The sequence below is a fragment of the Diadema setosum genome, chromosome 1, assembly GCF_964275005.1.
Source record: "Diadema setosum chromosome 1, eeDiaSeto1, whole genome shotgun sequence".
Taxonomy (NCBI): Eukaryota; Metazoa; Echinodermata; class Echinoidea; order Diadematoida; family Diadematidae; genus Diadema; species Diadema setosum.
Window position 1 is genome coordinate 17,047,117 of NC_092685.1, and position 26,095 is coordinate 17,073,211.

Here is a 26,095-nt window from a genome sequence, read left to right on the forward strand (position 1 = left end):
CACCTCCAGAGCAGATTTTCCCCCCAAAAAAAGATGGTTACAAGACACAACAGATCAGTGAAAAGTTTGAGCCAGACAGAGTGGGAAACTAGAAATGTCGCTATGGCGACTGATGCCTCCGCCATAATGCATGATTGTCCCAATAGGCGTATAGTACAATGTCTTCACAATGTGTGATCCATGACAGTTTCACATATCTGGCAAAATATTGAAATGACAGGTTTGTCAGAAATGTCTTGAACTGGGTTTGCTATAATTTTCTAAGAGTGCAGGTACACATATTTGGGGAATTTTGGGAAAGTTTATGCAATGAGTAATTTCCAAGGTACGAAGAAAGAGTGTGATGACGGTACAAAATAGATTTTTTTTTTTGGGGGGGGGGGAGGGGCATTGAAACCTGGCCTTTGACCCTTAACCTTTGACCTTCTGGCTGGAAATTTCCCGGAGAATCTCCATTAGGTAATGCATGTATTAAGTTTTGAAACTAATAATGCAAGCATTGCATATACTAGTATATGAGGGAAATAGTAAAATTTTGAGGAGTTGACCTTGACCTTTGACCCCTGACTATTGACCCATGACCCCTAAATTCCCTAGATAATCCCTGCCAGACAGTACATGCATATGTACCAAGTTCCACGAAGATACATTGAAGCATTTGAGAGAAAAGTAATATTGCAACATTTTCACCTAACCTTTGACCTTTTGACCTTTGGCCTTATGACATGAAACTCTCTCTGGAGAATCTTTACGCAGTAGTACATGTCCACACCAAGTTTCAAGAAAATACCTTCGGGCATTGCATAGATATGGGGGAAATTGCAACATTTGTAGCATTTGACCTTGACCTTTTGACCTTTGACCTCTTGCCAATGTCACTAAAATCTACTCAACTAATTGTCCCATCATACATCATCCTTGGACCAAGTTTGGTGACAGCTGCTTCATCCAGTTTTGAGTTATCACGTAAACAGATAAATTTTAGGATTTGACCTTCATCTTTGACCTTTGACCTCTGTCCGATTTCACTGAAAAACTAATCAAGTAATTGTCCCATCATACATCATCCTCCAACAAAGTTTGGTGAAATTTGCTCCATCCAGTCTTGAGTTATCGCGTAAACGGATACAATTTCATGATTTGACCTTGACCTTTGACCTTCAGCCGATTTCACCCAAAATCTAATCAAATAATTGCCCATCATACTTCATACTTGGACCAAGTTTGGTAAAATTCCAGTAAATATTACTCAAGTTATCGCGTAAACGAAAGCGGACGGACGGACGGACGGACAACCCGAAAACATAATGCCTCCGGCACCACTTCGTGGCGGAGGCATAAAAAATCTGATGCTTTGAGTTGCACCTTGTGAGATAATTAACTCCTGTCTTCAAGTAATCCCACATTACCAAGGTTGCAATCCGGTTATTTGCTTTGTACAAAACAAAAATTCTTGACTCCTTTCTAAGTTATCAATTCTTCCATTCTGGGGAACAATGAAAAAAAAAAAACACTTTTAATTCCATTAATAAAATGAACTGAAAGTATGATGTAAGTGACGTTAATGTCATATGACCAAACAAGAGACCCGCGGGTCTAGCGCTCACCTGAGTATCGCAAGTTCACCTTTCACGCAGTCACTAATCTAAATTATTCACAGCTCTACCAAAATTTGACCAGACATTCTCAAGTAGAAGATGAAAATGTACAATAAGGGCCCAAATTTTTTAAGATTCCTTAATTATTGGGGATTGCGGCCCCCTGGGGCCCTCTGGGTGGGGCATGGTGCCCATTTTGATAAATTTAGATCCTGACCCCCTAGGAATGATACCTGCCAAGTTTGACGAAAATCCATCATGAGGTTTTCAGGAAGAAGATGAAAATGCACAATTCAGGCCCCCATTTGGACCTTCCGAACCACCCCCCCCCCCCCCACCCCTGCCCCCAAGAGGGGCACCCCTGGATCTCCTATGAACAAACTCAAAACTACAGTCATGCATTAATGTACTCACTCATAGTATTATCTTAGCTCTATAACTTCTGATTCTAGAGAAGATTTTTAAAGATCCCTTCATTTTGGGGGTTTGGGCCCCCCTGGGGGCCCCCTGGGTGGGGCATGGTGCCCATTTTAACAAATTGAGATCCTAACCCCTTAGGGATGCTACCTGCCAAGTTTGGTGAAAATGGGTCATTGGGTTCTAAAGAAGAAGATAAAAATGTACAATTTAGGCCCCATTAGGACCCCTCCTCACCCCCCCCCCCCCTCCCCTGGGTCCCAAGGGGGGCACCCCTGATTCTGCCATGAACAAACTTGAACTACAGTCATCAATGTACTAACTCATAGTATTAATTTAGCTCCACCACTTCTGGTTCTAGAGAAGAACATTTTTAAAGATTCCTTAATTAGGGGGGGGGGGGTTGCCCCCCTGGGGGCCCCTGGGTGGGGCATGGTGCCCATTTTAACAAATTGAGTTCCTAACCCCCTAGGGATGCTACCTGCCAAGTTTGGTGAAAATGGGTCATGGGGTTCTCAAGAAGAAGATGAAAATGTACAATTTAGGCCCCATTAGAACCCCTCCCCACCCCCTCCCCTGGGTCCCAAGGGGGGGGGGGGGGGGCACCCCTGATCCTGCCATGAACAAACTTGAAACTACAGTCATCAATGTACTGACTCATAGTATTAACTTAGCTCTATCACTTCTGGTTCTAGAGAAGAAGATTTTTACAGATTCCTTAATTTTGGGGGGTTTGGGCCCCCCTGGGGGCCCCCTGGGTGGGGCATGGTGCCCACTTTAACAAATTGAGTTCCTAACCCCCTAGGGATGCTACCTGCCAAGTTTGATGAGAATCGGTCCTGGGGTTTTCAAGAAGAAGATGAAAATGTTAAAAGTTTACGCACGACGCACGACGCACGACGCACGAACGGACGACGGACGCCGGACGAAGGGCGATCGCAATAGCTCACTTGAGCCTTTGGCTCAGGTGAGCTAAAAAAAACTATTGTGACATGACCACTACTCACCACTTTGCTGACTTACTGACTGACATTCATGGTCAACACCCCCCCCCCCCCTCTCTCTCTCTCTCTCTCTCTCTCTCTTTCTCATCACTGCACATAATGTTCAATTTTCTGCTGATCTGTTTCAATAATTTTCCCACGGAATAGAGTTTACCCTAACGGAAACTTCAGGCAATATTGTATTGCAAGCACACAAACAAGCACACTTGCACATGCACACACACACACACACGCACAGAACATCAACAAACATACATACTTCATCACACTGATCACTTTATCAAACACACACACAGGCACTCTCTCCCTCCCTCTCTGCAGTTTCATATCGCAATCAGCCAAAGCAACACAGAGACAGTGCATCTCAAACAGATGTGAGTAGAGAATTCACATAAAAGCACCTCACAAAAGAAAAAAAAAGAAAACAGTTCATCAGATCAACACCAACACACACTCATACCAACATTTACGCAAATAAACACAGAGACTCAAAATCGATCAAATAATGTCATAACATGAATAGAACAGACAGGTGCATTACAAGTCATCCCGAGATAGAGACCGAGGGGAGATGCTGAGATGTCTCACCTGCTCCACAGAGACCAGAGGGCCTCCTCCCAGTATGCATCCAGTCTCTTTTCATTCTGGATACCAGACGCAGAGCGGTGGAGCACACCTCATCCGTCTTCTCCTCAAACTCCAACTTGTGGGCAAACCTCTGGATGAAGAGACATGGATCTGAAAGAAAAGAAAAGACAGGAGGAAAAATGTTGACATTTTCATTGCCATCACACAGGAGCACTTTCGCATTTATCATTATAAAATCAGACTACCCAAAACAGCGCTGCACAATGGCACTGGTCCGACGGTCCAGGACCAGTAAAAATCACTGTCGGACCAGCAACTTTTTCACGAATGGACAAGTTGAAAATGGAAGAACTAGGTACCTACTGGTCCGACAGACAGGTCAGACCAGATGAAAAAAAAAAAAAAAAATGGGTTAGTGTGCAGCCCTGCCCAAAGGCGTGCAAAATTTTCAGCAATTTATGATCAACGATTAGATTTTTATGAACACTATCAACAAAATATTCATCTATACACAGTCGTTAAGTCATTACAAAACTGATCTAAAATTTAATGACATGTTGGTCAACTGTAATGAATAGAGTGAAAACCAATACAATTTTTACAATTTTATTACAAGCAGATTAACACAAATCATTAAGCATTGTTTAGAGTTGGAATGAAAATTGTCATATGTTGCAACAGAACGGTGATATCGGTAATTATCACACATACAAATCAGATGAAATTATTACATCATCACTACATTAAGTCTCTCAATGATGTGCACACAGATACATCACACCATTCTAAAGTTGTACATGTACGAATTTGTGATTATCAGATTCCTAGAAAACTGATTCTTCTAACATTATCTTATTTTAAGTAAACACCAAAGTGAGAGTAGAGTGGTGTGATAACACCACTGATGTATCTCTACATTTTGTTACGCATAAAAATGACTGACACCAATTATCATGTCGTGAAAGAAAGATTAACATGAGAAAGAAAGATTTCATAACATTCATTATTCTTTGTACAATCTTAAAGGGATTTCTCTGTCGTGTCAGACTTTATTCCTATTATCTAATTTGAAAAGATGAATTCATATCTTTGTTACAAGTAACAATTAAGAGGCCTCACATAATAATCATCTTAATTATTATACGAATTATTTTCTTTACACCGCGGTTTGATTTTTTTAATGTGTTTCACTGTGTAGGTATTATTGAACACAGGCCTACCAATTACGCCATGGATGGGGAAATCTTCCATGAATACATTCTTCAACAAAATGATAAACGCGATTCATTCGCAGTCTGAGCGGCACTTTTCATCCCGAGGCAAAATACACCATGGGTAATGACTGTCTGATTACGAACACGTTCGGATCGTGATTTTAATCGAAGAGCTATGAACAATCTGCACCTCTCGGTTTGGATCTCTGTCCTCCCTTGCCGTGTTATGATTTGCGACATTGGGTTCAACTATACAAACTCCCCGAGATCCATAGTTCGTGTTTTTGATGACGGCATGTTTATTTCATTTCAGACGGAAGGATGTAGGGTCTGTTGCCCTCCAATTAAAAATCGAATTCTTCTCATGAAAGCAAACCGGATGTCGGTCTATATGCACGAAGTATTCATCGTGTACAGCTAAACCAGGGAGGTTAAACCTATAAATACAATGATTGGGTGGATTTCTTTTTCGTTTCCTTTCTATAGAGGGTTGTCAAGTTTATACACTCAGGCCGACGGCAGACACCCGTATCTGCATGGTTACAACAGCGAAAGTAGAAAAAAAGAAGAAGAAGGATTTGCTGGATGTTCAGTTTTGTAGTATAATATTGTGTGATACTTGAAAATCTGAAACGCATGGTTTTCAAAAATATGATCTGCATAAACTCGCAACTATGGTGACGAACAACATGTGAGGCCTATAGCTTTCCAAGGTATAGAAATGGTAGCGTGTCAATAGAAATCACCACCGTTACCACATGGCTTAAACTTGTTTTTTAGCCTACAACAAGCGGATTTTCGTATTGAGAAGATTTTGTTTCGCATCGCTGAGTATGTTACAAACAGTTTCTATGAACCTTCAATCAAAGCTTTTTCGCGCCAGGGTTAGCTCGCACGATACATTCAAGAAAGCTGCTTAAAGACGATTTTCTCTTAATTCCCTATCCCCTAAATCGTCAGGCTTTTGTACTAAATCTTGTAAACCGCAATACTCTTCCTTTAGAGGACGAGATAATGGTCTTAGATAACGCGCGAGACAATCGTGACGATTGCCAAATAAGATCAGAGATCATCTGAGATTTGTGTTGTTCGACCCCTCGCTCCTAATCAACGGAGCGGCGAGTCATGGCTGGACACGACGTCAGAGATGGAACCCCCAAGGTTTTCAGAGGCACTTGACACTGACCCACAACAGGTGGAAACGGAAATGATATCGAGGGGAGCGTGACATTCAGGGAATAAAATTACGATGTCATTATACAACAACAGATCTGTGTCGGGAGGGAGATGCACAGCCCGCTATTTAGTTTTCTTTTTGTTGTTGTGTCAAGTCCAGCACAATGGGTGATAATCATCCTGATGAATACTTGGATTCACAGTCACTCAAAAGGGCGAATGCATCTTCCTGATCTAAACATCACTAGACCCGGATCATCAGAAAACTATATAACTATACAGATATATATATATATATATATATATATATATATATATATATATATATATATATATATAAAGGGGGCACAAAGAGTGAGTGACTATTATGTGTAAAAAGTCACCACTGTGACATGAGAAACGCTCCTGACATTCAGTTATACGGAAAGGATCTTGATATGGTTCAATATTATTAGCAAGTTCTTCCTCGTTTTAGCGCACCCTTGGTATATAAGAATAACGTATCTTCTTGATAACGCGAAAATTGTGTATGAATTGATTTTTTATTCTCGATTCGTTAATTTTCACATTTTTCTAAATCACTGTGTAAATACACAACAAATTATACATTAACACTTCTATTGATATTTCGTGATATGTTATAGGCCACAAAGCCCTTTGAAGATTAAAGAAAAAGAAGAAGGTAAGATTGCGGGCGCATGTAAGAATGAGACGCATGGATAAAAGAACTGAACGATATCTCGGAAAAGCGCACGAGAGTCTGATGAAAATAATAGTTATCGTATGTCGAAATTCAAGGTTTACAATTTAATCACGACGAGAACGACTCAACCTTTAGCGGGTAAGCCGCGAAAAACGTCTTGCTGAAACATGGATAGGGGTCCTAAACCAGACTCATTCAAAGAAACAAACAAATATGAAACAAAATAAATCTATATGACATAATTAAATACATCCTTTTTGGTGCCATAAACATTGTCTTTTTTATTTTTCAAAATATTTTTAAACAGGAGGTGGCCAAGTATATGCCATTATTTATGTTTACGATTCACAGATTTTAGAATTCGGTTACTCTTCCTTTGAATATTCCGAAGATTCGCTTTTCCGAAGGTTCTTGCCGAGGTTCGTAATTCCGATAATTCGTTAATCCGAAAATGAAATAGGTTCGTTACTCCGAAGGTTCTTGCCGAAGGTTCGTCATGTCGAAGATTCTTCAATTCGAAAATGAAACAAGGTTCGTTCTGCCGATGGTTGGTTAATACGAAAATGAAATACGATTCTGAATGTCAGTAAGTCACATAGCGAGCAGAGAGCAACTTATTGTATAACTATGATAGGAATACTACGTTTATAAATACGCCCTAATTGTCTTGGTACAACTGTCTTGGTCTTGGTCAAGTGACTGTGATAGAAATGTGCGCAGAACCGCCTTGCTTTGCCCACACCCTCATGACAGTATCTTATACCCCCGTCACACTAGAGGCGGAATGAGCCGGAATGCCGTTGGAACGAAAATTCTTCCTGCATTCCTGCATATTCGAAGTGCATTCTAAAAATTCTGACGACATTCTGAGTGCGTTCCAAACATTCGGGCCCATTATTGTGACCAGCCCGAATGCTTTATCCATGCTTAAAATATTCGAGGAGCATTCGAAGTGGAGAGATATCGATTTTTATTTCAAGGGTATTCTAACTGGACTCTGATTGCATTCTAGATATTCCTACGGCATTCTAAGTATTCCGACGGCATTCTAACAGCATTTGAAACAATCTGATCTCATTTGAGGGAGAATCGGAACGGTGTCGCACCTCAAATTCTGCCAAAATATCTCAAATGCTAAAATGTTCATATACCGGTTAGTGAAAGGATTAGAGTAAAGATAAGATTTTGGTTTAGGCTTAGAGTTAGAGTTTGGGTTAGGATTAGGTTTAGAATTAGGAGTAGGGTTAGGGTCACGGGAAGGGTCTGGAGTAATTACCCAGGGGGTAACTGGCCTAGACGCTCTCTTTCAAGGAGGTCTTGCTGGAGGACAACAATCTATAGAAAAGCAATACGGTCCAAAGATGATCGGGTTGAGACTGGGGAAAATCACCGTTTTATATACGCTATCGGAGACCATTCCGGCGGCATTCTTGACACACACGGGATATTCGTGTTGCATTCTAAGTACATTCTAAGTGTATTCTAATTTTTCGGGCTGCATTCTGTTTGAATTCGTGAACATTCAAAATATATTTGGTAGCCATTCCAGGAACGTTCTGACCGCTTTCGAAATGAGTTTGTACTGCATGCGAGACGCTTTCCGATCGACCATCAGACTTCGGGCAGTAATCGAACCGCGCTCGCGCGGCATTCGAAGTGCTTTCTAAAGATTCTGACCGCCCTACTGCGTTCCAACAAAGTACACTTGAGCAGCATTCGAGAGCTAATTCATTCGGAATGTGCAAGAATGATTCGAGAAGGATTCGAAGTGCATTCCAAGTATTCGAACAGCATTCCCTACCAAACTGTTAGAATTTGATTTTTTTCTCCCGTATGTGGCACGAATTTGGACAATCTTTAATTCCGGCTGGTTCTGCTTGATTGGTGCTGATTCCGAATAAGACAGTGTGACGGGGGTAATACATTGTTGCGTTTGTTGATTGCGTTCATGCATGTTCATGACAGCAGTCGACTTGATCCTCCAGAGGTTCTCCATTCGATTCTCCGGGTAAAGTGGACTCTATACACACGGGGTATTTTTCCCAATAATCAGATCAACACGGCATATAGACTGATAAGATTACAATATTCTTTCAACTTATTCTATTAAAGGTCCAGTTACCTTTGGGAGCAGTGATTGCAACAATTTTCAAGATATCACATTTGATGCATATGTGTAGGTTTGTTGTATCACAAAACGTCCTTATACCACATAAAATTTTAGCATTAAAGCCTAAAATATAAGGAGATATCAGTGCTTTTCTCGATAAACCGTAACTGTAGACGGTCTAGTCTGGAAACATTTTTATTATAACTATTGTTCACATTTTGTGTATTTATCAACTTTTTACATTGATTATACGTATTCAACTTTTTACAGTGGTTTTTTCTATCCTAAACTCACATTTTAGAACTATTTTAAAGCACTAATGCTGGGTTTTTGTTTCATCTGCAAATGGTAAATTATGCCTTTAAAGGCTACCAGGTTTCTTCTCTCGAGACATTTATATATGGCCAACGTCCTTACAACGTCTCGATGGTTGTCAAACTCAAACCTTCGCTCGGAGGATGTCCAGGACATTTTTTACCCTCAACACGTAACAATAAATCATGCAAGCATCATACAATTAACATAAATCTCCGGTCATGGGATGGGTTAACATATTTCAAGGCTAGTCATCTTTGCAAGGTTGAATGTTTGACTTTGATATATAGGACAAGGGAACTCTGTTCGAAGCTACTCAGTAGTTTATCCCAAAATGTACTGTATATTCCTGTACATCAAGTTTATGCCAAACTGTATGATATAGAATATGAACTTCCATGGACCCACTGTACTGCAACATCGCGGATCATCTAAAAGATTTGGACGCTGGTGTTGATGTAGGGCCTATTTATAATGATATAAATATGATGCATTATCATCTATATAGGACGTTTTAGCGGCGCATTAAAAACTCGTATTGTAGTCCGCTCATTTTTTACCGTTCAATATCGGAGCATATTGAACGAAACGCATAGGCCAACGTATTAATTCCCCATAGGCTACCGTTGTTACTTGCCGTTCAAGATCATACCATATTATACAAATATACCAGGCCTGAGAGGCTCTGGTTGAAACTATGCGCATGAGGTGACTTCAGTAGCACTATTTTCTGAGGGGCGCAGCCCCGAAGAAAATAGTGCTACTGAAGTCACCGAAGGCACATAGTTTCAACCGGTGCCTCGACAAATTGGCCTGGTATATTTGTTTTATATCCCTCCCAATGAATTTAAGAGCATTCGACTGTGGTATTCTGTAATTTACCTCTTTTTTAAGGGCATCTTGCTTTACTTTTCAAGAAGATTGACTAGTCATTCACGCTCGGGAAAGCAGCTCAGCAGGAGGGCAGCGCGTACGCGTACTATGAAGAGACAACTGCGCGCTCAGCCGCTGAAGTGTACTCGGTGCATTGCTGTACAACGTACTGGTAAACGTGCGCAAACTGCAAACTCACTACGCGCTTCATACATGCAATACGCCTATCCGATCTTTCAACAAGTACGTTCGGTTAGTCAGTGCGGTGATTGTGCGTGCTCGAACTGATCAACGATGATGTGACTGTGAGCTGCAGTTGATTGTGTTTTCTGTCGTCTTTCTACCTAGCTGTCTGTACATGAATATGGACTATCATTTCCTGTTAAAATGCAAGTATACATTGTAAATTTGGGTAGCATTCAGTAACAGCGTATTAGATTAGGCACTGGAAAAATTCTAGCAATTAAAGCATCGAGTGCCACTGTAAATTTGTGTGATTCTTACGGTGTTCTAACGTAAACAGTGAACAAGTTAAATAGACTGTAACTAACTCGTTAGACACTCTAAAAATAATTATTAGGAATGAGATTACGGGAAATAGGGCCTACTGTTAGACAGGTAGAACTAACGTTAGGCTTAACTAGCGCTAAACGTTAAAGCAGGCCTACTATCTACTGCAGTTTCGTTTGTCAACATCTAATTGGGTGGGTCGCTCGAGTTAGTGAACTGCGAGACTAACTTTCAAACGGCGAAGCATGAACTCCCCAAAGGCCTATGGTACATGTACGTCGAAGAACCCTAGCTTGCTTATTGTTGTCTAATTATAGATCTACGATATCGCCTACTCTGTTGTAACGTAATACAATTTTTTTCTTTTTAGGTAGAATGAGGGCTTTATAAGAGTCTCTCTGAGTCTCTCTAACGTAACCCGTGTCGCATTGAGTGTATGCGTGCTTTGTGGTTCTCGCGAAGTGCAGTGATCTAAGGCGCCGCGACACCCATTCATTTGTACATGAAATCTCTCGCGAAGCAAAGGTGCTGCGATACCCATTCATTTACACGTGAAATATTTCGCGTCGCGACGCGAAGCAAAAAAGGCGCGAAAATCACCAGCGTGGTATAGTTTTTACCATTTTCCCTAGGGAGTATAGTCTTTCGCGGATTTGTATGGTAGAATTATGTTTTGTTGTTTACAGTGCTCTCGACCAATCAGAGGACGAGAAGCAATTTGTGAGGGATATAATACTCAATTCTGTCTCGTCTATTGCGCGAGCGCTTGCTGAATGCGCATACGCTTGCTACTAGTGCGCGTCGTTTAAGCGCGCAAGCATCTTGCTAGTTGTTTGTTTCATGTACGCAGTTTTAGGGGCTTCCCCTTTTCAGCGCTGGGATGTGACTGCCGAGTCAACTTCAAAGACGAGTAGAAGCCGGGTAATTTTGTGCAGTTTATGCTTGCTCTACTTGATTGTATAGATGATAATAATTATATTGGATGGCCTTGATTCATGGAATACCATGGAATATAGCACTCGTTAGGGCCAATATTCCCTGGTATCCCATTCATAGCCATCCAATATAATATAAATGCCGTCTTCGTGATAAGATTAGTCACTGTGCATTCATAAAATCGAATCGAATCAAACAGTAGTATATGTGTGTATTGTATCTTAGATTTGAATTGAAAGAGAGTATAAGAAACATCTAAACATAATCGATGGACATCGCAAATAAAAGTTGTGAACTGCATTAGTTCGAAAGCGCACTCCTCCGCGATAAAGTAGGCCTATAAAGGTTGAGGATACTTCATGGAACCTGCATGCGGCGGATACAGTTCGCGCGCCCGATGAGGATGTTCGTGCACACCAAGAGGGTCACTATTTAGCAGTTGTACACCGTATTATACTTTAGGCTATTGTGTGATGTGTCGAAAGCGAAGTCAAAAATGGCATTACGGAAATGGACTACATTTAACTGTATAAAACAAAGATAATGTAGGCTTATCAACGCTAACCATTTTCTATTTCCTTCTCTAAGTTATGCCAAAGATCCTACATATCGGTTATACATGCAGTACGCAAGTATGTTGCATACAGAATTTACCACTTTATATACAATTAGCACCTCCTCTCTCATATAAAATTTGCCCAGAATACATAAAAAAAAACCTGCATGTCTTTCAGCAATTAATGGAGAGTCAAATGAAAATGAAGATGCTTCTATTTTCGTAAGTTATGATATTATTGTTGTTACCGCTAAAAGGGTATTTATCGATATACAACTTTTTTCTTTCTGGCTTTTTTTTGTGTGTGTGTGGAACAGGGACTACGGCTTAGAGTGGAACAAATCTCACTGAGTAAACAAAAACATGGTTCTTGATTGTAACGTTTCTAGATTATGCAAAGCCATCAGAACTATGGAATAATCTAATGATATTGTTCCCCATCTTTGTCGTTACATTTGTACTGCTCATACGCAGGGTTCTGACGTGTTTATAATGATTTTGACCTATCGAGCGTTGTCCGCTTCCATTTCACGAAATAGAAACTAATGTTATGTCTTATTGTATCAAATCCATCCGTAAATCTTCATCTTTCCGTGGGAGGGGAGAAGGTGAGCGTAATACTGTCACTTTCGCTCAAACTTTCAATAATAGGTTTCAGTGGCTCAACGACAAAGACCATTTTTCAATAACAGATTTAAGGAGTCAAAACTCTTCTTTTTGGGGATCTTCTCTGAGTCATTCATTCTCGGTCACTCGCGTCCCAGGGCTTCGCGCTTTGTTCACTCGAGCCTAAACGCAGCGAAGCTTGCCTCTTGTTGATCGCGCTCACAGCTGTGTTGTTATCCTAAGCTCACCTCAAGCGGTACCGTATACCGCGACCGAACGGCTTCCATTACGCCGTCCAGTGTGTGCAAGACCCTATGTTTGTGTACACCAGTATATTGCATAGGCCCACTCAATCATACACACAACAGCAGGGGATACAGCCCGCGCGTTGCGCGGTACTCAACACATGACACGGTACCGGTACGATCGCCCCGTACGCATACGTACATCATATCATGCACACTGGGTATTCTACACTGCAGTTTTACTGTCTGTAGAGCTAGAGAGCTAGAGGAGTGTGTGGTAGCGTATAATGAATGAGCTGTATCAGGAATGTTGCCTTGGAGGTGGGTCTTCCAGATTGTACATGTTTTCTGTATGAATATCAGTCTGTATGATTGATAAAATCGAGGCGAGTGGACTACAAAACATTTCCACCTGCCCTGCCACAGCGGCTGCTGACACCATCCTATTGCCAGAATAGTGGTCTACTAGTCACTCAGACACACAAACTGGTTGTCATCACAGACACAGTCATAGCCTGGATTGATATTCTTTCGGTGCGGTGATGCCTCCCTGGATCCATTGCCTTGTGATGCAGGTGAATGAAGATACCTAAAAAACGGTGACTATTATGTGACATATTATCTAGAGTCTACGCTTCGCTGCACGGTATTATCAGCAGGAGAACCTCGGCAATAAATGCTGCTGTCAACAACATCAACAGACACTCAGAAATTCTCTCATCAGCACTCGGCGCGGTGGTAAATTAAACATAAAATAACAAGGTAGTGCACTAGCAGCTCCAGTATCAATGTCTAACTTCTGTTTATTTACCGATTTCAAAGTCGTGATGGCCAACAAGCGGAACTGAACTGGATGCCGCGGGTGGCTGTGTAAGGTTTATACACTTATCTAGTAAACAAGCTATCTCGCTCGGCTCGGCCCTGTATCTCCGTGATCCTGGCACCACTGACTGGTAAGCATAGCACTCTTGATATTAGTCTTGCTATTTTACTGGAGTAGTTCTATAGAATCTAATTTTATAATTGACAGTAAATAGAGTCTACATATGAAAATACTAGAGATGTAGAGGGATATTTTCTAGCATTTCTAACTGCAATCTGTGCATTTTTTTTAATGTATGTGTGTGTGTGTGTGTGTGTGTAGGGTCCTAACGTTACAGGTACACCAGGTAAGGTAGGCCTTGTTACATGAAAATCTAACAGAATATGCATGTCTGAGCTAGTCACAATCATCACACCCAGGAAATATTATGGGAGTTGAGACAGTGGCAAATTTTACTGGTAATATACAATGTGTAACTAAGTTTCCCGGATTTGCCAACAAGTTCAATTCAAAAGTTTCTACCTTGACCTTTGTCAACGCTGCCACTGGAGTTGCACTGGTCAATATCATGCAAGGTTCAACAAGAAACAGTGAAGAAAGCCCTAATTGTAATCAGTATTTCAAAAGGTTAATTTATGGAGGGTTCAGCATATACTGTAGTGCATTCCCGTTGTATCAACGAACATGGTTATAACGAAATTCAGGTTACAACGAAGTAGAAATTCAGGCTGCAACATTATCCACTCCAAGTATTTTTATTGTTTTGGTTATTTGTTTGGTTATACATGTAATGAAATTTTGATATGAAAATTACATAACAAAAGAAAACTGATGGTCCCGAGAACTTTGTTATAACGGGAGTTCACTGTATATTGTTCATAATCAGTACCCTGATGCTTTTAAAGGTAGAATGTAAGATGGAAAAGTTTGTCTCTTTTTCAAGCTTTTGTCAATTGCCATTGGCTTCATGGTTTCAAAATTAAGATAGGGTGATAAGGAACTATACATGGTATATGGATACAGAGAAGTACAGAGCTGTAACCCAAATAATAGTGAAAACTGCACGTACAAAGTGTAGTAGCTTAGTACATCTGTATCTGACATAATTGCAATATTGAAGGTCCGTACAATGTTGAGCGATGAAATGTGGCTCATTATGTTCTTTCTTTTCTCTTTGCTTGTAGGAGAGCTGATTGATCTTCCACACATTTGCTGGATAATAATGATCAAAACCAAAGTTGGCATTTCCCACACAGAGCCAGGTGTGATGAATCGGTGCCAATAAGTTACAAACTGCTGCACCATGTGCTGAAATTAGTGTGATTAAGTGCATAAATGCCAAGGTTTATCAAGAAAAAGAGTTTGAAGCTCTGCCTTAGTAGTTTGTCACGACTGAAACAAAAAGTTATCAAGAAAATGGAAATGAACAATCAAAACCCTGGTGCGGAGAAGCATGATGCAGACCAACGCACCTGCAGGAGATCAAGCTTCCTCACAAACCAAGTCTCCAACTCAGTGGAGCCATGTCAGAACATGCAGGATGGCAGCATCAGTAGTCCAATGAACAGCGAGACTGTGGACATCATTCAGCCAGACAGCCCCACACTCACTACCTCATCTTCTCTTTGGTCATGTGACAACTGGCATCGTGGTGCCACGGTCCGTGATCGGAACGCTGTCATGTTCAACAATGAGCTGATGAGCGATGTGACCTTCCTTGTTGGACCCAAGAATGCAGCACAGAGGATACCAGCTCACAAGTACGTGCTGGCAACTGGAAGCTCTGTTTTCTTCGCCATGTTTTATGGAGAGTTGGCTGAAAATACCTCAGAGATTGTGACTCCTGATGTGGAACCAGAAGCTTTCTTGACCCTCTTGAAGTAAGTAGCACTTCTCTCTTTAGCATTGCTATTCATGTTTTGTCCCTTTGAATGTACACTGTATGTCCATGTATTTGTACCTTTGCTGGAAAACATGTTAATCAAAGACTTTCAGTGTCTATTGTCAAATAGAATACATCTGTATGTGGGAACTTAGATATCTCACAGTCTGGAATTTCATTTGACCATGCCTTTTGCATGGTGAAGTTGTGAATGTGTTTGAATGATTTGTGTGCAGCTTAACTTTGTAATCATGATCAGATTGGTGATAGTGATGGACCGATGGTCACATTGCATGACCCGGTATCACAATGTCAATTTCACAATCCCATACTCAAAAGAAATGTACATGTACATGTATGCTTCTTGACCTTTGGACTCTTGCACTAGAGCTTCAAAGAAGCTTAACTGAAATTTGTGCTAATATGTCAACAATCACTTTGATTACATGCCATATGATTGCAAGGGGTTGAGAGCATAGTGCTACTGGTATACAAGTGCACTGTCATCAGAAAAGGCATTTTAGCGAAATTTAAGTGTTTTTGCTTTCACAATTTGCCAAGAATAGTATCATAAGCATTCGTTTTCCATTGGCATAAACTTTAAGAATAGCCTCTTTTGATAAGCATGAAGGATAAGCAAATATTCAGTAAAGAAAATACATGTACACTATATCATTGCACAGTGTACCAGCATAAGCCTTTCAAATGTTCAAATGTGTTATTCTTTTTGTTTTCCTTCAGGTACATGTACTGTGATGAAATAGACTTGACTCCAGACAATGTCCTTGACACACTATATGCAGCCAAGAAGTATTTGGTTCCTTACTTGGCTCGGTCCTGTGTGGAGTACTTGGAGCGTAGTCTTAGTGCTCGCAATGCTTGTGTTTTGTTGAGCCAGAGCCATCTATTTGAGGAGCCCGACTTGATGCAGCGCTGTTGGGAAGTAATTGACGCCCAAGCTGAAGTAGCTCTAAGCTCTGAAAGCTTTGTGGATGTGGACCAGAAAACCCTGGAGTGTATCCTTAAAAGGGAGACACTCAATGTGAAAGAACTTGTGCTTTTCCATGCAGCTATGCAATGGGCCGAAGCAGAATGTCGAAGGAAGGGACTTTTGGCAAATCCAGACAATTTTCGAAAGGTGTTGGGACAAGCCCTCTATCTTATACGTATACCCACCATGCCTCTTAAGGAATTTGCTAATAATGTGGCTCGCAGTGGGGTTATCACCTTAGAAGAAACTACAGACATTTTTCTGCACTATACTGCAGACTGCAAGCCACAGCTCAGCTTCCCGTGCAAACAACGTACAGGATTACGCACTTGCACTGTTCATCGCTTTCAGTCATCCGCATACCGGAGTAATCAGTGGCGATACAGGGGCAGGTGTGACAGCATCCAATTTGCAGTGGACCGTCGAATCTTTATCGCAGGTTTTGGGCTTTACGGGTCAAGTTCAGGTGGAGCAGAGTACAAGGTCAAGATCGAGTTGAAGAGAGCTGGCAAATGCCTTGCAGAGAACCACACCAAATTCTTCTCTGATGGATCCAGTAAAACATTTGCAGTCACCTTCCCACATCCTGTCCAGGTTGAACCACATGTGTACTATACAGCCAGCGCCACGCTCATTGGTGGTGAGCTGAGTTTCTTTGGACAGGAAGGGCTCACAGAGAGCACCAGTAATGATGTGACTTTTCAGTTCCAGTGTTCTCCAGAAAGCACCAATGGAACAGGAGTGCAGGGAGGCCAAATACCAGAACTCATATTCTATGCTTAACTTGTCACTTGAGTAGCTGACAGACTGTGTGGTTGATAGTTTGCTTCAGACCAGTTACTATTTGCTGTATCTAATTTACCGTATATCATTCACATCATGTAGACCTGGAATCTCAGTGGAACTAGAACTTTATCTTGTTTATTGACTTACAAATTAATTTGTACATGTATATGACAACAGGTTACTGAATTAGGTACAGGCGATAGATGCTTCTAAGGACTGATGATAACAGATGTCTTCTAAAAACTTGCTGTTGGTTAAAACTTCCCAGAGTTTTTGTGTTATTATGAAATACCCCAAGACAATTGATTTCATTTTTTTTTTTTTATTTAGGAGTAGTACATCTCACAGCATACATAGCATCATTTTGTGTGATCGATCCTAGATCAATATCATATCTGAAAAGAACACTTTCCCCCTTACCTTTTAAGTCTAAATTTTGCACCATGAGTTTACTTTGTAGTATGACAAATATCTGGATATCATATGAAGTGAGTCAGTATTGTAACCTTATTTTCCCTTAAAGTGGATATTGATATTCTGTTACTGTATAGACATGAGCAGTGTTAAAGCAGATGATGCCTTACCTCATACTTCCACTATTGAGATGAAAGCATGTGATAGCAAGTGCACACACAGTATCTATGTCACTTTTTAAATTGAGCTTTCAAGTGTACTACATGTATGTACGTGTATTTATATCTAAATAAAGGCAATAAAACTTTTTATCAAGATATAGATGCTGTAATTTGAGGAAATTTGCTCCAAAAAGAAATTTATTTGGAATGAAAGTAGTGCATACAATGTACAATGGTAGCAGCTGCTGGAATTGAGGCAAAATAAGGCTAAAGGTAATACTAGTATGGTAAACCATCAAATGTCAGAATGTCAAGTAATTCTGGAAATCACTCTATGTGACTTTGCTTGCATTGTACAGTGTACTCGTCAACTGTTTCAAGTGGTGTTGTCACTTATTATACTATGTTGATGGAAGAATACACTGATCTGTCACTGCAATATATCAGCATACAGGAAATCATTTTGAAATACATACCAGTACATTTTTATGGGAATGAAATCAATATTTCCAGAATACAAAATCAGGACACATGTTTACAAATAAATTGGTTGGCTTGAATACAAGCCAAAAGAGAAGCACAGGAGAAGAGAGACTCAGAGTAACATAAATCCAAGAAACATCTACCTTGTAATTAGTATGGCTTGCAAGGCACTGTGATAATAGACCTGACTTTTTGATGTTCTAACCACATGTCCTCCCTTTCTATTTGTATGTCTGATGGTGATTTGACCTATGCAACTTACCTAGTAGCTCTTTCATTCCAAATAAGTTTTTGTCTTGGATTATTTTATAACACCACTAATGCATTATTCCATCCATTTTTTGAAAAGAGGAAGAATCATTCTGAATCACTCTTAAAAAATCGGATTGTAGAAGGAGTAATGAATTCTGAAATGAATTTATTCCCAGTATGGCATCAAATGTCAAAATGATTTCATTGATGAGTTATTTAGTCACTTTAATATCTTCCAAATACACAGATATTGTGGCACATTTGAAATGGAGAAAAAACATTTAATTTAAAGTGTCTAAACAAATCTAATTTCAGCGCAGAATGTGTGCCATTGATGTGGACTAAAGCTGAGAATGCTTCTATAGGGAGATGCAAATTGTATGAATGTATCAAAGGATTACTAACAGTGTTCAGTTTTACAGTTTTTGATGTATCCTCAAATCCCAGAGCCTTAAAAGCTACCAGTGTACATTTTGTACATCAAATATAGCAAGCAGGGACCTGTCCAGCACTATTAGATTGTATTCCTTGATGCAGATAAGGTTCTGGTTTGCATCAGACAGCATGGCTATTTATATTTATAGCCCCTTTCCAATATCTTGGTTCATATCATGGCTTGTCAAGGAGAGCTAGTTTGGCGGGTAAGGTAGATAACACATGATTGCAGGTTTCCCCGCAGAGCATTGGAGATATTACACCATGGATGTTTTATTGCACCACCTTAACCAGGAGGAGGAAGTTGCATGTTGAAGATATTTTGAGGACTTCAATATGGACAGGCTGTATATTAGCATCTTGGAATACCATCAAACTGTAGTTACCACATGCCAAACTCTTTCGTGAAGCATGCTATTAAAGTATAATGATTCGCAGTCCAGATGTTGGGAGTAATGAGGCATTAGAAACAGTCTGTTCATGAAAGTATGGATCTTTTTTATGCCGTCGGAGCATACATGTACACCTTATAAGCGAATTTATTTTGAGTATTGTGAAAGGTACTGAATACTGACAAGCACTGAATGAACACAAGATGTGCCTATATGGTAAAACCTTGTTGTCAAACCTTGTTGAAATCGCACAGTATTGTAATGTTGCCATTTCACTTTGAAGTCTAGAAAACTCACTGATTACAAACCCAAACATCTACTGGTAAATAAACTCATACAAAGCAGAGGAGACAAAGCCCTCTGTTGTTTTGTGTACTTGAAATACAAGACTCCCAGTAACTGTGGTTGCAACCTTCTCTCGAATGCAGAGAACATAATACAGCTGCACATTCAAATCTGACACATTTCAATCTGTCAAAACCAATGAAGTGATTTTTTTTTTCTTGCACTTTACCATCTTGACATGAAGAATGGATGGACTTGTAATAAACATCTATACTTCTACATGGTATAGCACACTGTCACAGACGTAGCCTTTGATCTCAAGAAAGGTATACACTAGCAGTCCAACTTCAATATATTTTATGAACTTTTGACTTTGAATCAACTTGGCTAAAGAGAATACATCACATTATTCTCCTGACTTTTACTTTCAATTTGACTTTGTTAGCTCGATTTCCTTTCATCTCTGAGCAAGCATCAACTCAGTTTGTTTTCGACATAGGCCGACTGACCAGGGAGGAAGTACGTTGTATATCTCCAACTTCCCTGGACAGGCATATAGTGTACCGTATACTGTATATGTCTGTCCAGGCAAATGATAAACCTTTCTAGGAAGTGTGTCAGACCGTTTCTTGACCTTGAGCTATGTCTCAAAACAGATTTTAAGAGAAACACTCCACAGCTTTGGTTTATGAACTGAGCCAAACATCTGTATAAAAGACAGGCATTTGTTCCAATACACTTTGTTACATTGGAATTAAATTCATTAATGGAAAGACTTCCACCCACTGAAATTTTAGTATGATAGTATTATCATATTGTCATATGTGCATTATATACTGCATGTTGCAAGCTTGAATTGGTGTGGTGTGTGTGTGTGTGTGAGTGAGTGATTACAGAGCCACTTGTGAATTTTCAACATGGTCACCCCGTAATGCCCCCCCCCCCCATCACTCCTTTGCATTAAAGGACAAGTTCACCTTCATTAATATAAGGATTGAGAGAATGTAGCAATATTAGTAGAACACATCATTGAAAGTTTGAGGAAAATCGGACAATCCGTTCAAAAGTTACGAATTTCTGAAGTTTTTGTGCAGTCACCGCTGGATGAGAAGACCACTGCAGTGTATGATGTCACATGCATACAACAATATAAGGAAAATATAAAGAGAATTTCACAAAATTTCATCTTTTGAAAAAAGTACACATTCCCTTGACTCGTTACTGACATGTGTTACGGGTAATATTATTCCCATTGCCTTTAGAAAGAGGCAAGTTAAGTGCTCTTTTATTATGCGAAAAAAGTGAAAATATGTTGAATTTTCTTTACATTTTCTTTATACTGTTGTACTCATATGACATCACGAGTCTTAGTAGTCTCCTCATCCAGCGGTTCCAACACAAAAGTTTAAAAAATGCATAACTTTTGCATCGATTGTCCAATTTTCCTCAAACTTTCACTGATGTGTTCTACTAATATTGCTGCATTCTCTCAATCCTTATGTTTATGAAGGTGAACTTGTCCTTTAAAGTCAATCATTTAAATGAAGGGATATTGACAGCATAAATTTCTCATGACTTCCATACCTGATTCAGAAAGATTGATCACACATCCTAACAGGTTTACATTAGACTGTGGATAACATTTACACTGAATAAAACTAAACCCATCTAGTTTCATTTCATTATTTCTCGCGCTTCATTTGGTCATTAGGTGGTTCATATAGCATACACATTAATACAATGCTGTACCCACTCTATTCATACTAAAAGTGACATCACAGTTTCAGCTCACATAATATTTCTACCACTGAAGAGCTCTCTAGGAACTACAACTGATGTACATTGTATTTCAAAACATCTTACCCAGTATCTGCCATGTTATTGTGCTCCTGTTTTCCAATGGAGAACAGGTTTTTTTTTTTCATTCTGCTGAAGACATGTTCATGTTACTTCTATATTTTTTCACAATATTGTGAGAATGAACATGAGAACATTTACAGACCAACAATACAATGCAGTTTATTTTCATTTTCCTTCACTGTGGTCTCCATTGTGCTTCAGTAATGCAAATGAGAAACCATACAAACTATTAATATTTCAGTGAGTAGCACAAGACACTGATTGTGACTGAACAAATGGTCGTTTCAGCAAGGTTGTAATCTTATCTTTGATAAATGGTTGTGTAGAGTGTAGTTTTGATATCGATCCAAGAGTTGGCATAGCCATGTGTTGAGTAATCATAGAGTGATTCTGGAGTGGATGCATTCTTCTTCAACGTGATATGAAACCGAATGCGATTTAATAATGATCCTTTTGTGCATCATGTCCCTTCTCCATCATGAAACCCAATCCAAATTCGCATGCCTGAAGTGAATCACAGCCAGGCTCGCTGGAATACAGAGCCCTTTCAAATTCAAGCCCATCCCTCTGCAGGCAGCTCTCAAAAAGTGACGCCATACAAACCAAGATTCATAGATCTGTCAAAATATTGACCCCTCGCAGAGATGATATGCATGGCAGTTATACAACCTACATCCTCTCGTTTCCATGGGGAGCGCGGAGGAATGAAGGAAAGAATTGGGAGGTTTGGTGTGTGGAGTCAGAATGAGTCATACCTACAGCTTGAGGGGGCGAGACCCCATCGCTGTTTGTGCAACCAATATAGTTAGTCTACTCATCCAGACCCTTTGATCATATCCCCCATCTGTTCTAACCAGCAGCTGCGTGGTGCAGTGCAGTCCTTGTTCCCTTTATGTGCTGTATCGCAAAATGAAAATATGCATGAACTATCCACTTAATTTCCCAACCAGCCTACACCTTACAATGTAGAACATATACGCCTATGACAAAGCTGTCTTTTGTCAACTAATATTGTCTCTTTATTCAGACAGTTGGAGAAAAAAAAAGTCTGTAAGAGTGTAGACTGTAGTGCCCCTGCGGCTGTCCCTTCCCCAGTGATCGGCAGTGACAAAGGTCTGGTGTGCTCAGCATGGTAAATTTAATGGCCAGGATTAATGATCATGAAGCTAGCAAACTCTACTCCTCAATTGGCAGAAAGACCCGAGTGTGAGAGCACTTTCACACCCAGCTCATCATATCATTTACGTGACAAGACGAGGATCAAGAGGAATTATATCACCTATGCGACAGAACCAGGATTTAAGAGAGAGTGACTGAAGCTAATGTGTAATTTCATCGAGACTTTGGGAAAAAAAAGGAACAAAATTTTCATCTCTTGTCATGCTTGTTGCAGGCATCACATAAAACTAAAAAATGAAGGTGGGCATGACTATCACAGATGTGCTATAATGACCTGGACCTTTAAAGTTCATGAAATCCCATGTCTTTGGCAGAGCTACAACATCCCTTTGTCATCTTCTACCGGGTGTTCACCCAGCCAATAAAAATCTCATTTTTCATTTGACAAAATTGAGTCTGAAGAAAAAAAACAAAAAAAAAAAAGATCCCCAGAGAGAGTAAAATGTGATAGCATTAGATATTGCCTGTGAAACACAGTCTGGTGATAAGGTGTGGTTTCTGAGTCATGTGCCTTTTGCAATGAAAGTAGAAGTGGCTGTGATGGGCAAGATCCTATCATCAGAGAGGTTTGCATCATGGCTCTGTACACACATGCTCCATGTTTTGGAAATCTGCATCTCTCTCTTTTTGGAAATGCTCGTATCCCTCCCAGTGGTCTCTGTGGTCAACAGATCTTGATCTGTCTATATACAAACAAAACAGTGTATGCTTCATGAAAGAACAGGCCAGAGACCTGCAACTACATGAGTCATGGTTCATAAATAAAAGAAGATGCTCACTGTACTCAAATACAAGTTGAATACAAAGAAAGAAGGTGACCTCCAATTACCTTTTTTTTTGGGGGGGGGGGGGAGGGGATGTTTATACCAGCAGCAGTAAGCAACAGCAGCAACAGAATTACGACTTTGTTGAATGACATTGGACAAATTTATGACAACTACATTCATTTGAAGGTCAACAAGCCATTAAAATTGCCATTTAAGACCATACATGTATTATGAGATAGCTACTCTAGTTTGGCTGTGATATTGTTGCACAGTACAAAAATGGCTCTCGATCAAGTTTTCTTTTCAAAGACATAGAGGGACTTGAGTCCTGTTTGCAACCTATTAATCAAAACCAAAATTCACAATAATAATGATAATAATAATAATAATAATAATAACAATAATAATAATAATCAAGAACAAATGGGCATACCATGAGTGGTCATGATAATAAGAGCAACCTGGGATACTCCAGGATGATGATTAAAACTAATATGATGAATGGATCAACCACACTCACAAAGGCAATGTGCCCAGTTTCTTGACAACAGAGGGCGCAGTGGCTACTAAACTCCTGGTACCACATAAAGGGCAATTAGAATATAACATGGGAAAGCTCACACATCAGAGGTACAATCTTTCCCCATGATTATGTGTTAAACCACAACACTGTTATATTCATCAGGTATGTGCCAGTAAATAGCCAGCAGTAGAAATGGTGTCCATAATTATCGGTATTTCTTTTCTCAGCACGGAGTATGTTTCATTCATTCATTCAAACAATGAATTTTCACAAGTTAACATTCTGTCTGCTTCACTGCTCTCAAATAGCATGCAGTAGTTTCCTACATTTGCAGACTTTGGGACCAGCAGATTTATCTTGATATGTTCGAGCTTTGTTGAATTGGTTAAGATTACATCAGAGACTCCAACCCCAAGCACCTTCTGATCTGGAGATTCTCCCGCCCGAAACCCCTAGCAAACGGGAGACTCTAAGTTGATGTGTGCGAGGCGCGAAGTTCCTTGGTTTCTAGGTGTTCTCTGGTGCTATCTAAGGCTTATTTTTTCAACATACAATAGAAATAAGTGAGAAATCCTTTCCACCGGGAGACACAGAGCCAGGGCGGGAGAAATCAAATCTCAAACGGGAGAACGGGAGATTTTGCAAAAATGGGCTTTCGGCGGGAGATCTCCCGTCGAAAACGGGAGAGTTGGAGTCTCTGTTACATATAAAATGAAAAGCCATTTCATGTTCAAGATCACTTGAATAAAAAAAATAAAAAAATGCTAGCAATTTTAATATCAGTGCACTTTACATAAAATTTCATATTTTCGTGAAACACTGAAATTTGACAAAATCACATAGTATATAAAAATTAGATTAGGTCCTTGCCTCACAAGTCATGGTATTTCAGCTTATGGCTGTAGATGTATTTCTATATGTACTAAAAAAATTGAAATTATGTTTCTTTAATCAATGATATCCATTCTTTTTACTTCATTACAATGAACTTTTGAAATTGATTGAAACCACTGTTACAGTAAGTCAAAAACATGGAATTGATTTTATGGATATTTATACAAGGTAAATACGAAGACTGTATAACTCATCAAAACCATCAAAGTGGTTTTAGTATCAGTCCTCTTTTACAAACCCTATGGCACTCAGTGTAGCATGTAACAAAGTAGGATCAAACGGTATCTGGTATTACAAAAAGGAAATGGACATATTCTGCAAGTATCTTACACTTTTGTTTAAAATAATGTTAAAGTGCTTTGAAATTGCTTAGAATAAAACTACTATGTTATACAACCATTTACATTATCATATTATGCCATTTATATAAAAAATAAGAAAATTTTTTGGAATATAGTGGCTGATTTGTATCAAGCCCCCCCCCCCCCCCCCTTCACTTACACAGCATACGTAGCACTGCTCCAGTGAAAGATAAAAAATAGAACCAAGGAAAATAACCCTATCATGCAAGTTACTGAAATTAAATAAAACAATTTTTCCTAAAGGGATTACAACCTATCATTTGCAATTCTCATCTCCATGTTGTGCAACCTGAGAAAATGGAGTAGGGATTGTCATTTTACTACTTTCCATTATTCAATTTTCTACTTTCCATTATTCAATTTTCTGGTAGAACAGTATTCATGATAATAAGCCAGTTTACTGATGCAGTCATATTTATCAGTATGTTTTCCCCTTTGGAATACTTGTGAATTTCATAATGATCTAATTGAATATTTTCCAAAACCAGCCAGCTAGCATTGGTTGTTGCTATGACGGTAAACATTTTTGCTAAGTTCTCTGCCTTGTAGATCAATGCATAATCACCCGTAAAATAATAATAATAATAATAATAATAATAATAATAATAATAATGATAATAATAATAATGATGATAATAATAATAATAATAATAATAATAATAATAATAATAATAATGATAATAATAATAATAATAATAATAATAATAATAATAATAATAATAAACAAATAGTCACAAGCCATTTGGACTGTGTGG

At 39.5% G+C, this 26,095-nt stretch overlaps 2 protein-coding genes across 2 annotated transcripts in view; one reads left to right on the top strand and one right to left on the bottom strand.

Moving 5' to 3' along the window:
- LOC140237386 (transcription factor IIIB 90 kDa subunit-like) overlaps positions 1-26,095 on the bottom strand; it is a 51,981-nt gene that overhangs the window by 14,265 nt on the left and 11,621 nt on the right. Inside the window, exon 6 of the mRNA XM_072317312.1 lies at positions 3,608-3,757. Within this exon, the coding sequence (XP_072173413.1) occupies positions 3,608-3,757 (150 nt within the window). The remainder of the gene's footprint in view (positions 1-3,607; positions 3,758-26,095) is intronic.
- On the top strand, positions 13,728-20,546 carry LOC140234461 (BTB/POZ domain-containing protein 6-B-like). The gene is made up of 3 exons (XM_072314509.1): positions 13,728-13,804; positions 14,859-15,554; positions 16,298-20,546. Exons 2-3 carry the CDS (start codon positions 15,010-15,012, stop codon positions 17,328-17,330), a joined length of 1,578 nt encoding a protein of 525 aa, XP_072170610.1. The 5' UTR covers positions 13,728-13,804; positions 14,859-15,009; the 3' UTR covers positions 17,331-20,546.